At 34.5% G+C, this 15194-nt stretch overlaps 3 protein-coding genes and 1 long non-coding RNA gene across 4 annotated transcripts; 3 read left to right on the top strand and 1 right to left on the bottom strand.

The window, feature by feature from the left end:
* The first annotated feature begins 857 nt into the window (after window positions 1-857).
* On the top strand, window positions 858-1954 carry LOC136811297 (uncharacterized). Its single transcript, XR_010847226.1, has 3 exons — window positions 858-946; window positions 1368-1458; window positions 1941-1954. It is a non-coding gene; the product is annotated as an uncharacterized lncRNA (long non-coding RNA).
* A 2130-nt stretch (window positions 1955-4084) lies between these two features.
* LOC136813254 (ctenidin-1-like) lies at window positions 4085-4690 on the top strand. Its single transcript, XM_067069802.1, has 2 exons — window positions 4085-4178; window positions 4371-4690. Exons 1-2 carry the CDS (start codon window positions 4085-4087, stop codon window positions 4688-4690), a joined length of 414 nt encoding a protein of 137 aa, XP_066925903.1.
* Window positions 4691-6575: 1885 nt separating this feature from the next.
* LOC136813143 (uncharacterized) lies at window positions 6576-8472 on the top strand. Its single transcript, XM_067069709.1, has 2 exons — window positions 6576-6603; window positions 8063-8472. Exons 1-2 carry the CDS (start codon window positions 6576-6578, stop codon window positions 8470-8472), a joined length of 438 nt encoding a protein of 145 aa, XP_066925810.1.
* Window positions 8473-11637: 3165 nt separating this feature from the next.
* LOC136820101 (uncharacterized) lies at window positions 11638-13304 on the bottom strand. Its single transcript, XM_067076375.1, has 2 exons — window positions 13203-13304; window positions 11638-13056 (listed from the first exon to the last, which is right to left on the bottom strand). The coding sequence occupies exon 2, from the start codon at window positions 13036-13038 to the stop codon at window positions 12382-12384; it is 657 nt and encodes a 218-aa protein (XP_066932476.1). The 5' UTR covers window positions 13039-13056; window positions 13203-13304; the 3' UTR covers window positions 11638-12381.
* Window positions 13305-15194: the final 1890 nt, after the last annotated feature.

Raw genomic sequence — 15194 nt, 5'->3', positions numbered from 1 at the left:
AAATTTTTGATGAAGAAGAAAATGAAGACTTTTGTGACGAAGAGTATTTCAACTTTGAAGACCTTTGTTTGGTCGAAGAAGAAATATTTTGAAATTTTTTTTGCGGTAGATGGTGTATTTTCGGAAAATTTTTCTAAAAGACTTGTCTCAAAATCTCAAAATCATGAAAAAAGTGCTTTTTGACTTATTATTCATCCCAATTGTTCATAGAAAAACAGCTTTTACTTTTGATGCATCAATTTAGAAAATTTTTCAGAAAAATTTAAAACAGTTCAATTCTTTGCAGACAGTTTGAAAAAATTTCGGAACAAAAAGTTTAATTACCCATTAAAACTTAGCACTTTTTATGAAAGAGGATGATGTAACATATTATTAACGTCTTTTTAAAGTTCATGACGTCAGCTTTGTAATTAAATTCTTAATTACTTTTATGGGATTTGATAAAAAAGCAATTTGTAAAGGCAATTCTTTGTCAAAAGTGTAAAGGAACCTGAATTATTATTTTTATGCTTAAATACCTAAATATACATTTTTTTGGGTCTCGTTGTTCTTATAAAATTGTTCTTTATAAAGAAAAAGAGTGTATCTGTTTAAACATTAATTGCGCATGGATACATTATAGTAGGAAGTTTCAGAATTAGAATGAAAAGGAAGAAGAATCCAGAAAAAACAGCACGGGGCCATATGCGTGCCCCATTTTGTTTTTTGGATATTGATGAGTCATACTTATAGGAAGGTTCTTTCAATAAACAGCACAATTTTTGTTTTCAAGGCCTGGAAATTTCTCTTATATAATCACCTACACTGAATGATCGAAGTTTTATCTTGATTCTAAACTTTTTCTCATCCACAGTCCAAACTATAAAAACTCAAATGTAGATATCCGAGGTTGCAGATGGAAAAGGATTGGAAGAATAGTACAATATTGTATTTTATCATTCTAATGGTATGTATTTTCTTTTGACAAACTAAAATAGTCTTGAAGAGAGAAAGAAATTTTGTCTGAAATATATTTTACATTTCTGCTAGAATCATTAGTGAATTACTCAAGTATTCTTGCTGGACACAACGTTGTTTCAACGTTCATCTAACGTTATATGAATGTTACGAACGTTAAATATACGTTGAAACAACGTTGTGTGCCAGCTGGGTTACTGTGCAGCGTATTTCAAATTTCATTTGCAATGGTCTAAATTTTCAGGGTCCATTTTCAACTAATTTGTATCTAACATAGGGGGGCCAATTTTTCTTCGTCAAACATCAAGGTTTGTTTTTGCTGTTCTTTTGACAGACTTGTTGCAGGATTTTTTCACTTAAAAATACTTGAAACTCCCTTGTTTGATTGGCTTTGTTCTACTTATTTTCAGTACCACTGGAAATGTTGTGTTTCGCTAAGATGTGAATCAAACATACCACCTAACATTCATGGCGTTCACCCGAGCATGTTAGTCGACTCAGGTAAATATTTTGTGGTAAAAAATAGCTTAAATTGCTAATTAAACCACTCAAATATCAGAAATTCTGCATCTCGGTAGAAAAATTCAGCATCATTCAACATTATTAAAAAACAATTTCTGAGCCCAACTCTTAAAGCCGCTAATTATTGCATGAATTTCATAAATTAAACCTTCAAAGGCTGTCGCTTTGAGCGCAACAAAAGTTGAAACTTTTCAACCTTTTTGCTGAGCTGTGCACCTTCCCAATTGTTCTTTTTGAATTAGCCAATCAGAAGAGACATTTAACACTCTTGTACCGTGTGCAAAAAATATCAACAATAGAAAAAAGAAAAAATATGCAGCATATCTTCCCTTTATTTTGGATCAGGGGAATGGAAAAGGCGTTCAGTGACCAAAGTGCCTGAGCCGTGCGCCTTGTTCGCCAACCATAAAATGCTAAGTGGGTAGCGGCCTTAACATATCAATATTAAATTATATCCTTAGAAACGAAAGTGACAAAAAAACAAGTTGATCCATGTGATTCCTCGAATCTCAACCGAATGGTCGTTATCGCTAACGATACGAATCGAAAACGCTCGATTAGGATATTGGAAAAATATTATTCATTTCTCAACTGGTGAAAATTATAGTCGGTTGCCAGCAATTTTTCCTTCCCAACATACTGAACACTTACACATTGCTATGACATCAACGGTTTTGTAAATCATTGTCACAATCCACCAATCAAAATTGGGCAAAAACATCACGTGACAGTTCATCAGAGATATATCTCAAATGGAGATTACAGATATTTTATCATATTGGATGGAGTGGAGGTATATTCTGTAATCAATAAACAAGCGAAACAATTTTATAATGTTCAAGTTTTTACTGGTGATCCGTGGTATGCTGCAGATGATTATATTTCGAACGTTGAATTCAGTAATTATTTGTAAAAATAAAATAAGAAACAAATTTTGTAGTTCTTCAACAAAAGGCTGGAAAGGCTTCAATGAAGGCTTCAATAAAACACTGTGTAAATACCTAGACAAGAACCCGGCAAGGTTCAAGGAAAATTTCGTGCAATAGCAGCTAAACTAGACGAAGATATCCCCCGGTTAAAGAAATAGAAAACGTTGGAGAATACAAAAATGGGGATTTTACATCCATGATACGGGAAGAATATTGGAAATAATGTTGAAAACAGCTCTGTCATATTCTTAATTCTGCTACAGACTGTTATATTTCCAGAATTGTCCAACTTTCAAAGTTATTTCATTTTAGTGACCTTGAGTTGACCATAGGAAAGTCTCTAGCAACACCCTTGCTGACGTTAACGAAATCAAGCGTTGCTTACCGTGAAAAGCACAGGCCAAAATCATATATCGACCTGTGACAGCAAATCGAGATTCTATTCAGCACGCAATCAACGTAGAGAAAAGTAACCATGACGTCAATCCAAGATCTTGGATTAGGTTGATACATGCGTGATAAAATTTCTATTATTGGTTGTCAGAGGTTGATACTTTCTTAAACTCGGCCTCTGATACTCAGAGTAAGCGTTGCTTGGAATGATAATTTTTCAACAAACGAGAAAAAAGTAGCCTATAGTGTCAATGTCAACCTTTTACCCAAGTCATGCGCAGTAACTTTTGATTTTACTAATAAAAATTTCTGTAAATATGAAATTTAAAAGTCTGGGAATTTAGCGAATAGTGGCGTAGTGGCGTTTCCAAATTTGGAAAATTTGACATTTCCGTACCTCCAAAAATCCCAAAAATGTGGAGTTTTCAGACATTTTTTGCTCTTTTTTGGTATTTCCAATGTACTGGAAATCTCGCTTTTCACCCAGTGATGAGTGCAAATTAAAATTAATAATATTTTAAGGCTAATTTCGCTTAGGAGATTGCACTAAAACTCTCGCAATATGGTGAAATAAGAACACTTTAAGAACATTTTTAGGCTTAACAGTTAGGAACATCTGAAGGCTCCAAAATTTTTGGATGTTCTTATAAAATGTTCCCAGTATGATAAGAATTATCCGAAAAATCAAAAGTTTTCTCACATTTCAAAGTTGCAATATTATTTTTCGAAAATGTGTTAAAGGTTGAAATATCAAAAGCAAAAAACGATCGAGGAATGAACTAATGTGATTAATATGTACTCATTAATATTTTCTGATCAATAATCTAGGACAGGAGAAAAGTGGAAAGTAATATTATCGACTCATTTTAGTCAAAGAAATTCTATTTGTAAAAAGATTTGCATAATTTTGTAATGAGAAAGTCTTCTCGTGTATTTGAATTCTTGCAAACTGTTTTTTTTTTTTTGAATTTGCTTCAATAACCTGATAACAGCTGGTCATAATCTTCTTACGGGCACGGTAAACCTCTGAAGGCCCTTCTACAACATTCTACAACAAGAATCTTGTTATGCGCCGGGAAGTCAAAAAACAAATTTTCTTGATACGTAGCCCCATTTCATAAACACAATCACGCAAATTTGTTGTCATTCCCAGTTCTTTTAAACGAGCGTAGCCCTTACGATTTTGAGATAGCATATTCGTCAGATTGTTTTGTTTTCACCCACCTCTTTAGAGTTTCAGCGTGGTGGGCAGAATCACGATCTGATCTCATGTTAACTTACATATGTGTACTAACACATCCCTCATCACTCATAAATTCAATGTAGCCAGAAGAAACGAAGAATACCTGCAGATTGCAAAACTTGGCAAAATTCTACGTTCGATTCTACTGTAGGGGTGTGTAAAAATTGACAATCCTTAGGTATAGGACGGTGTACAGCCCAAGATGTGACCCCTGCCCCAAGATGTGACCCAACTTGCTCCAAGATGTGACCCCAAAAAGCTGCCCTAAGATGTGACCCACTTACCCCAAGATGTGACCCCAGAAAAAAATCATTGGGAAATTATAGGTTTTGGTAAATGTACTGGTGGAGTTGATGGTTCTGGTGGATATACTGGTGGATTTGGTGGTTTTGGTGAACTTGCTGGTGGAGTTGATGGTTCTGGTGATTCTGCTAGTGAAGGTGATGGTTCTTTTGAATCTGCTTGTGGAGTTGATGGTTCTGATGAATCTGCTGGTGGAATAGATGGTTTTGATGAATCTGCTGGTGGAGTTGATGGTTCTGGTGAATCTGCTGATGGAGTTGATGGATATGGTGGTTCTGCTAGTGGAGTTGATGGTTCTGGTGAATCTGCTTTTGGAGTTGATGGCTCTGAATTTCCAACCTAGGAAATCGAAAAATTACAGACAATTGTGTTTATATGTTACCATGTGAACAACAATGTCAACTGCATTGTCATGGTCCGCTAATCAAAATTAGGTAAAGATTAGAGATACTTTATCTTAATCGATGGATTGGAAGTACATTCTGTAGTCAATAAACAATAAGCTCAGCGTATTTCAAATTTCATTTGCAATGGTCTAAATTTTCAGGGTCCATTTTCAACTAATTTGTATCTAACATAGGGGGGCCAATTTTTCTTCGTCAAACATCAAGGTTTGTTTTTGCTGTTCTTTTGACAGACTTGTTGCAGGATTTTTTCACTTAAAAATACTTGAAACTCCCTTGTTTGATTGGCTTTGTTCTACTTATTTTCAGTACCACTGGAAATGTTGTGTTTCGCTAAGATGTGAATCAAACATACCACCTAACATTCATGGCGTTCACCCGAGCATGTTAGTCGACTCAGGTAAATATTTTGTGGTAAAAAATAGCTTAAATTGCTAATTAAACCACTCAAATATCAGAAATTCTGCATCTCGGTAGAAAAATTCAGCATCATTCAACATTATTAAAAAACAATTTCTGAGCCCAACTCTTAAAGCCGCTAATTATTGCATGAATTTCATAAATTAAACCTTCAAAGGCTGTCGCTTTGAGCGCAACAAAAGTTGAAACTTTTCAACCTTTTTGCTGAGCTGTGCACCTTCCCAATTGTTCTTTTTGAATTAGCCAATCAGAAGAGACATTTAACACTCTTGTACCGTGTGCAAAAAATATCAACAATAGAAAAAAGAAAAAATATGCAGCATATCTTCCCTTTATTTTGGATCAGGGGAATGGAAAAGGCGTTCAGTGACCAAAGTGCCTGAGCCGTGCGCCTTGTTCGCCAACCATAAAATGCTAAGTGGGTAGCGGCCTTAACATATCAATATTAAATTATATCCTTAGAAACGAAAGTGACAAAAAACAAGTTGATCCATGTGATTCCTCGAATCTCAACCGAATGGTCGTTATCGCTAACGATACGAATCGAAAACGCTCGATTAGGATATTGGAAAAATATTATTCATTTCTCAACTGGTGAAAATTATAGTCGGTTGCCAGCAATTTTTCTTTCCCAACATACTGACACTTTACACATTTGCTATGACATCAACGGTTTTGTAAATCATTGTCACAATCCACCAATCAAAATTGGGCAAAAACATCACGTGACAGTTCATCAGAGATATATCTCAAATGGAGATTACAGATATTTTATCATATTGGATGGAGTGGAGGTATATTCTGTAATCAATAAACAAGCGAAACAATTTTATAATGTTCAAGTTTTTACTGGTGATCCGTGGTATGCTGCAGATGATTATATTTCGAACGTTGAATTCAGTAATTATTTGTAAAAATAAAATAAGAAACAAATTTTGTAGTTCTTCAACAAAAGGCTGGAAAGGCTTCAATGAAGGCTTCAATAAACACTGTGTAAATACCTAGACAAGAACCCGGCAAGGTTCAAGGAAAATTTCGTGCAATAGCAGCTAAACTAGACGAAGATATCCCCCGGTTAAAGAAATAGAAAACGTTGGAGAATACAAAAATGGGGATTTTACATCCATGATACGGGAAGAATATTGGAAATAATGTTGAAAACAGCTCTGTCATATTCTTAATTCTGCTACAGACTGTTATATTTCCAGAATTGTCCAACTTTCAAAGTTATTTCATTTTAGTGACCTTGAGTTGACCATAGGAAAGTCTCTAGCAACACCCTTGCTGACGTTAACGAAATCAAGCGTTGCTTACCGTGAAAAGCACAGGCCAAAATCATATATCGACCTGTGACAGCAAATCGAGATTCTATTCAGCACGCAATCAACGTAGAGAAAAGTAACCATGACGTCAATCCAAGATCTTGGATTAGGTTGATACATGCGTGATAAAATTTCTATTATTGGTTGTCAGAGGTTGATACTTTCTTAAACTCGGCCTCTGATACTCAGAGTAAGCGTTGCTTGGAATGATAATTTTTCAACAAACGAGAAAAAAGTAGCCTATAGTGTCAATGTCAACCTTTTACCCAAGTCATGCGCAGTAACTTTTGATTTTACTAATAAAAATTTCTGTAAATATGAAATTTAAAAGTCTGGGAATTTAGCGAATAGTGGCGTAGTGGCGTTTCCAAATTTGGAAAATTTGACATTTCCGTACCTCCAAAAATCCCAAAAATGTGGAGTTTTCAGACATTTTTTGCTCTTTTTTGGTATTTCCAATGTACTGGAAATCTCGCTTTTCACCCAGTGATGAGTGCAAATTAAAATTAATAATATTTTAAGGCTAATTTCGCTTAGGAGATTGCACTAAAACTCTCGCAATATGGTGAAATAAGAACACTTTAAGAACATTTTTAGGCTTAACAGTTAGGAACATCTGAAGGCTCCAAAATTTTGGATGTTCTTATAAAATGTTACCAGTATGATAAGAATTATCCGAAAAATCAAAAGTTCTTCTCACATTTCAAAGTTGCAATATTATTTTTCGAAAATGTGTTAAAGGTTGAAATATCAAAAGCAAAAAACGATCGAGGAATGAACTAATGTGATTAATATGTACTCATTAATATTTTCTGATCAATAATCTAGGACAGGAGAAAAGTGGAAAGTAATATTATCGACTCATTTTAGTCAAAGAAATTCTATTTGTAAAAAGATTTGCATAATTTTGTAATGAGAAAGTCTTCTCGTGTATTTGAATTCTTGCAAACTGTTTTTTTTTTTTTGAATTTGCTTCAATAACCTGATAACAGCTGGTCATAATCTTCTTACGGGCACGGTAAACCTCTGAAGGCCCTTCTACAACATTCTACAACAAGAATCTTGTTATGCGCCGGGAAGTCAAAAAACAAATTTTCTTGATACGTAGCCCCATTTCATAAACACAATCACGCAAATTTGTTGTCATTCCCAGTTCTTTTAAACGAGCGTAGCCCTTACGATTTTGAGATAGCATATTCGTCAGATTGTTTTGTTTTCACCCACCTCTTTAGAGTTTCAGCGTGGTGGGCAGAATCACGATCTGATCTCATGTTAACTTACATATGTGTACTAACACATCCCTCATCACTCATAAATTCAATGTAGCCAGAAGAAACGAAGAATACCTGCAGATTGCAAAACTTGGCAAAATTCTACGTTCGATTCTACTGTAGGGGTGTGTAAAAATTGACAATCCTTAGGTATAGGACGGTGTACAGCCCAAGATGTGACCCCTGCCCCAAGATGTGACCCAACTTGCTCCAAGATGTGACCCCAAAAAGCTGCCCTAAGATGTGACCCACTTACCCCAAGATGTGACCCCAGAAAAAAATCATTGGGAAATTATAGGTTTTGGTAAATGTACTGGTGGAGTTGATGGTTCTGGTGGATATACTGGTGGATTTGGTGGTTTTGGTGAACTTGCTGGTGGAGTTGATGGTTCTGGTGATTCTGCTAGTGAAGGTGATGGTTCTTTTGAATCTGCTTGTGGAGTTGATGGTTCTGATGAATCTGCTGGTGGAATAGATGGTTTTGATGAATCTGCTGGTGGAGTTGATGGTTCTGGTGAATCTGCTGATGGAGTTGATGGATATGGTGGTTCTGCTAGTGGAGTTGATGGTTCTGGTGAATCTGCTTTTGGAGTTGATGGCTCTGGTGAATATGCTGCCGGAGTTGATGGTTCTGGTGAATCTGCTGGTGGATTTGATGGTTTTGGTGAATCTTCTGGTGGAGTTGATGGTTCTGATGAATCTACTTAGTGATTTGATGGTTCTGGTGATTCTGCTGGTGGATTTGAAAGTTCTGGTAAATCGGCTGGTGAAATTTCTATAATTCAAACCTCTGTTATTCAAAACTTTCTATAATTCGAACAATTTTTTTCGTCTTTTCAGCAATCTTCTTTTCCTAATTCGATTTTCTGTGGACTGTCAGGCATTTTTGAAGCTATTATAGGTTAACAATCACAAATTTTGAATCCAAAGATGCAAAGAATTTTCAAAGAGTTATGTGAAAGGAAATGTGGAAATTTACTTATGGACAAACTACTACACTATTTTTCTCATTTTGTTATGAATGACCCCAAAAACATTTCCTGGAAAGTAGAATACTTTAACTCAAGTGTACATACTTCCGAGTTAAAATATCTGTAAAAATGATAATTTTTGTCTAATTCGATAATTCATGTCAAAAAACTTCAAAATTCGAATTATTGTGATTTTCTATCGCTTGAACTCTCTGTAACTCGATCAAAATTTCCCCCCTTTGAGGATTTGAATTAACGAGAGTCTAATGTATTGAAATTTTGAGGAAAATGTTTCTAAATATATGTATCACAAGTTATGGCAGTTTGTCTTAGAAATTCCGATGAGAAAAAGGGCAAAAACCACCAGTTTGAAGATTCTGAGTCAAAGATGCTTCATCAGAACCATCAACTCCACCAGCAGAATCACCAGAACCATCAAATCCATCAGCCGAATCACCAGAGCCATCAAATCCATCAGCAGAATCACCAGCAGAATCACCAGAACCATGAATTCCACTGCTCACATTATAGCCTAATATCTAGGTTAGCTATACATCAAAACAGTTCTGCGCGAAAAATCTCTTGTGGTTTTCTCAAAGGATATGTGCAGAAAATGGTACAAAAATGTAATTTCCACATGGATTTTTAACGTTTTCCAAACTATTTGGAGAAACACAAATTTCCAACCCAAAAAGTCTAGTCTTCCAATCGAAAGAGTTTCAATTTCACAAAAGTGTAATTTCCACATGGATTTTTAACGTTTTCCAAACTGTTTTGAGAAACACAAATTTCCAACCCAAAAAGTCTAGTTTTCCAATCGAAAGAGTTTCAATTTCACAAAAGTGTACTTTCCACATGGATTTTTAACGTTTTCCAAACTGTTTGGAGAAACACAAATTTCCAACCCAAAAGGTCTTGTTTTTCAACCCGAGGTATCAAATTTACAAAAATGTGTATTTTCACATCGATTTTTGACCTTTTTTTCAATTCCCAAACTGTTTGGAAAATAAAAATTTCCCACCAAAAAAGTCATGTTTTCCAACCAGCCTTGGAAAATTGTCATTTCTACATTGGTTTTTTTTCACTTGATTTTTCAAGGGCATTGGTTTATTCTACAAAACCTATGGGTAATTTATGTTTTTCCAAATTAGCTTAAGGTAATCGCTCAAATTTCCAACCTTCAATTATTAAACCAAAATTTCCAACCCAAAAATATTGAATTTCCAACCTAGGAAATCGAAAAATTACAGACAATTGTGTTTATATGTTACCATGTGAACAACAATGTCAACTGCATTGTCATGGTCCGCTAATCAAAATTAGGTAAAGATTAGAGATACTTTATCTTAATCGATGGATTGGAAGTACATTCTGTAGTCAATAAACAATAAGCTCAACAATTTTATAATGTTCAAGTTTTTACTGGTGATCCGTGGTATGCTGCAGATGATTATATTTCGAATGTTAAATTCACTAATTATTTGTAAAAAATTGCCTTCTTGCCTATTAAAAACGATTGAAAGAAAATAATCATACCTACAACGTAATCATGGCTAGTTGGTTCTTTTTTTTTAACTTGTACGGTTCAGTACTGCAGACCACCTGTTTGAAAAACCGTCCAGAAACCATCCAAATGAGAAAAAACTATTACGCTAACCTGCTATTATACATAATGGGAAAGCGAGTTGAATTTTAGGTTAAATAACTGTAACTTTCTCTACTTAACTTCTCACTTAAATCCAAAATAACCATTCACTTAAAGCGCACAGACCCACTGGAAAGCCTTCATACTGAAAAAAATATCGGCCAAAATATTGTCCCCGGTGGAAAATTATCCTCCAATTTTTATCCCCACTGAAAATAATAAAATACACCAGTCCTCACTGTAAAATACTATGCTATTTTCCAATTCTCACTGAATTTTCTGACTTGAAAACAAAATAATTTAAATCCCCGGCCATAAGAAATATAGGAATATCAATTATCCCCATCGAGTTTCAGTCCGTTATTTTTATCCCCCACTGGATGAAAAAATCCTACTGGGTCTTTCAGAAAGGGGTGTTATATGTTACGACCCAATCAATTAGTTCTCACCATCAACAGGTATACCGCTGTCTAATTAGCCCGGTACCCAGCTGGCACACAACGTTGTTTAAACGTTAATATAACGTTATATGGACGTTGTGAACGTCAGATAAACGTTGAAACAACGTTGTGTGCCTGCTGGGTACCGGGTTAATTAGACAGCGGTATACCTGTTGATGAAAATCAAATACTAGTTGGGCTTTTGGCATATTCATGTACCTTGCTTCGAGGCTCTCACTTGGAGGTACACGTCTCTCTTTCTGCTTTCCAATCAACCAAAGCCCTGTCTAAGTCTTGTTGTATTGAATATATGTAATCAACGTTTATTGACAGTAGCAGCGGGTTTTATTTTTACATAAGTGTTCACGTTTCATATCAGACACAAATTTCATATCAGGACAGTATATCTTCCTATTGTTATATTATGCTAATATAAGCAAAAATTGTTTTTCTTTTCCTTGTTCTGATAAATCTTGCTCCACATCTGTGTCAATCAGATGTGAAAAAGCTTGTGAATTAAAATTGATTAAGCAAACGATATCACTCTTATTTAAAAACAAAAATATTTAAGCCCTTTAAAATGGGCCGAGAAAAGAATATTTTGAATAAGCTAATACCTAGACAAGTTTACGATCTCATTTTTAATGAAAAATAATTTTGTTTTTGCAATTCTCGGTTATCTCGATCGAGGTATAAGTGCTTATCAAAATCTCGCATAGTGATAAAAGGTGTTGTTGAATTTTAAAGACTCTACCGTTTATTTCAAAAAAATCTTAAAAGATACAAGGGGGACCAAATGTATGAATATCAACGAATATTTTTGACATTTTGAGATTTTTTTTATAACACAAAATTTACTTTATAGATTTTAATCACAAACAAAGAAGTGCTGATTTTCATTTTTAAATGTGCTTTTAAGATTATTCTAAGAGTTTAAAATTGTAAAATACTTATCATGACACCATTATTATCAATTATCAATGGGCAAAGGTTTGAGCCTTTGAATGTTGAAGCTGATATTTTCCACAAAAAGTAGAAATCGACAGAATTTCTGAAGTTCTGAAAAAAGTTCTGAAGAAAGTTATGAACTTCATAAAAATTATGATTTTTGCTAGACTAAAAGACTAAAAGTGTTAAAACATTTACAACATAAATTTCAAGTCTACAATGAGATTAAAATGAAGCTTATTAAAAACTAACACATACAAGATGACCATAAATGCACCAAAATAAAGTTGTTCCCATAACCCGCTTAATGGAATTTACATGAACTTAAATTCTCCATAAAAATCCTTTCTATTTTTACATTACATCTCAACGACTTTTGAATACATTTCACACATGGTTCTATTCATGATATTCACGACGTAATGTTTTTTACGGAAATACCCCAGCTTTAGCCAGTAGTGGCAAATTTAAACTAAACAAAAGTTGTATAAAATTTGCCACTACTGGCAAAAACCGGGGTCTTTCCGTAGAAAACATTAAGTCATGAATAGTAAATGAATAGTAAATGAATCCTTCACCAATAAGGTTTTTTAACTGCTGCATTGCTTATCGTTTAAGCCAATGGCTTCTTTTCTTCATCAATCGGTTCCTTCTGGATATCTTCCATCTGAGCATATCCAAATCCAGCAGATTTTGCCATTCTCGCAAGTGCTTTATGGTATGCACCTACAAAGGAGATCCCAATAACGGTCACAAAGACCATTGCAATGTAAATGAGGACTGGGACTAGGAGGACGTCCATGTACTCGCGGTATGTGATTGCGATATAGAGGATTGCAACGGCGTGGAAGAAATTGATGAGCGAGTGGAAGACAACGAAAGGAAGGATCATATGACGTTTACGAGCATTGTAATCATAGTCATCGGAGACAGCATTGAAGACCATGAATGACGTCACAATTGACATGATGGTGACAAGGATCCCGACTACACGTTCAACATACGTTGTTGATCTGTTGCTCCATTTCTCAACAACTTCCTTATACCGTCTGGAGGCAGAAGCCTTTTCCGGTGTCTTAGGCGGTACAGCAGTTGTTGTCTCGAGTGCCAAAGGTTCATGACGTGGTGCCGGCACACCACCATTATCAATCTGTTGCTTTTCCTTGTATTGGTTAAAAGCTGAACAAGACAATTTGACCAGAGTCAAACTGGAGAATGTAATGGTCAATGTTGCAACCACAATTGCAGCAACCTTCAAATTGCAACCCATATTTTCTTTATATCTATTCTAGAATTTTAAAGAAAAGTGAAAGTTTATTTTATATCCCTAATTGTAGATAACAAACCCTGGATGGAAATAAGACCCCCTGTAGCTCATATTGCCAGATGGTTTCACTATCGACACTCTTTACTCTAAAGAACATGGAAACTTACTTTTTACCTTTCCTTCGGCGCGGTGAGCAAGAAACTATCAAAATATGCTCTAAATTATTAACTGCTAGTATTTCGTCTCAAAGATGTTTTGATCTATCCCCTCTCTTTTAAACTTCCTATTTTCTGAAAGCCTATTACACGCTTTTTTTTTTATAAGAATGGTGTAAATCCATTTCATCATGGATATTCTTAACTTTTTTGGGAAAATCATCCTAAAATATTCTTACAGCATTCTTATTACTTTGGGGGTAATTGGCAATTTATAATTTAGAATGCTCTAAAAATGACATTCTTTGCTTGAATAGCAAAATTCCATGATGGTGATATTCTTAGGATATTCTTATTTTTTGGCCATTTTCATCATGGACATTCTTATAAAGTGTATTCTTATAAAAAAAAAGCGTGTATGCGACCAACATACCTTAATCACAAGACTCATTAATTTGATATATTTTGTCATTCAAAGCATATCATTCAGCGTTACATGACGCACTAGCCTTCACATATCATCTATCTAAACCAATATCCTGCTCTGAAAAAAAAAACAATTATAAAAACAGTAAAGTTAAGAGTATTGTAATTCAATATGATTGTCACATGATTTTATAATAATAAAACTTTGACATCTACTTTTGAACGGTTTTGTAAGTTTTCCGAAATCCCAAAGTAAAAAGGGTCGATTTCCGCAATACCAAAATCTATAGATTCTCTTTTTATTTCCACATTTCCAAAGAAATGTAGACCTGACTGAACAACCATTAAAGTGGGGAGGCTGGGGGCTCAAAATAAGATAAAATTTGCTAGGAATTCGAGATAAAAGTCTCATTTGCTCAAAAGTGGAGTCTCCCCAGTCTCCCCACTTCCTCTGAGTCTGTGCTAGCTAAAAAACACTGGTTGCTTTCTGAATCTTTTTTGTCTTTTTTTTTCAGTTTTAGACTGAATTTCTTAAAAATACTTTTATTTTTCTTTCATTATTTCTTCTTGAGCATTTACTCCTTAAATTTCAGCTTATACTAGACGTCACCCCGGTTTTTTCTACGCAATTAACGGAATGAAAAATCCCAGTTAATGGTGAGGTACGTACTCGCTACTTAAAATTCACTTCTTGATACCGAGCTCTGTTACACATTACCTAGTAATCGCTAAAAACTTTTGCCAAGTTTCTCTTTACTCAAATCCTTTCGTATCTGTTTACTGCTAGTTAAGAAAATGAAGAAAATGAACTTCTGAACGACTATGAAATACCTAATACAAAAAGAAGAATCTTTTTTCCCAACTAACTGCTAGCAGACTTTTCTTTGAAATTTCCAGAAATCTAAAATCTTTTTACATATGAAAATTCCCTCTAAAAAGTCCCTATGAGAGGATGAAAGGCAAAATAATATATACGAAGAAAAACAGCTGATTCAAACTTTCTCTTTACTCACTAATATATTTCCCTTTACTTTCAAAAATTTTCAATTCAGCTTTCCGAGAATGTTGATTTCTTCCCCACTGTTCTTGCGTTTTCTCGTCATGGTGTAAGATTTTTTTCAAAAGAATATTCTTATAAGATTAAATACTTTATATCAGTAAAAATCTTTAAACATTTAGCATAAACCGTTGTTTCAACATTCGCCTAACGTTATTTGGACGTTTTGATGTGAACGTCAGATAGATGCTAAAGAAACATTTGTCGCTTTAGGTGTTATTGGGAAATTAGAGTGATACTTTTTGAAAATAAATAGTATATATCATTCTCGAATAAGCAATTATAAAAGCTTATCCAACTCTTTCTTATAAAAAAAGCTGAAAAGACACTCTACGTTGAGATCTTTCTCACTAATAATTCATTCTAGAATAATCAAGGATAATATTTCAAACTCTTAATAATTTATACATCACCGTGGTAACTCAACTTTTATGATGAATTCTCATTTTTTAAACTAATGCATGACGTAACCTATGATATGGAAGTATTCGGAAAATCCGATTTCTTCAAGTTCGCTTTAA

This window comes from Clytia hemisphaerica, unplaced genomic scaffold (assembly GCF_902728285.1).
Source record: "Clytia hemisphaerica strain Z4C2 unplaced genomic scaffold, Clytia hemisphaerica genome assembly, whole genome shotgun sequence".
In the NCBI taxonomy this organism is placed as follows: Eukaryota; Metazoa; Cnidaria; class Hydrozoa; order Leptothecata; family Clytiidae; genus Clytia; species Clytia hemisphaerica.
The sequence above is the reverse complement of the archived record's forward strand: the minus strand, read 5'-3'. Positions and strand labels throughout refer to the sequence as shown.

Coding starts and splice junctions, on each gene's coding strand:
- LOC136813254 (XM_067069802.1), top strand. CDS start 4,085: ATGTGTACTAACACATCCCTCATCACTCATAAATTCAATGTAGCCAGA. Junction 4,179..4,370: donor AAAACTTGGCAAAATTCTAC/GTTCGATTCTAC, acceptor GGGAAATTATAG/GTTTTGGTAAATGTACTGGT.
- LOC136813143 (XM_067069709.1), top strand. CDS start 6,576: ATGACGTCAATCCAAGATCTTGGATTAG. Junction 6,604..8,062: donor AATCCAAGATCTTGGATTAG/GTTGATACATGC, acceptor GGGAAATTATAG/GTTTTGGTAAATGTACTGGT.
- LOC136820101 (XM_067076375.1), bottom strand. CDS start 13,038: ATGGGTTGCAATTTGAAGGTTGCTGCAATTGTGGTTGCAACATTGACC.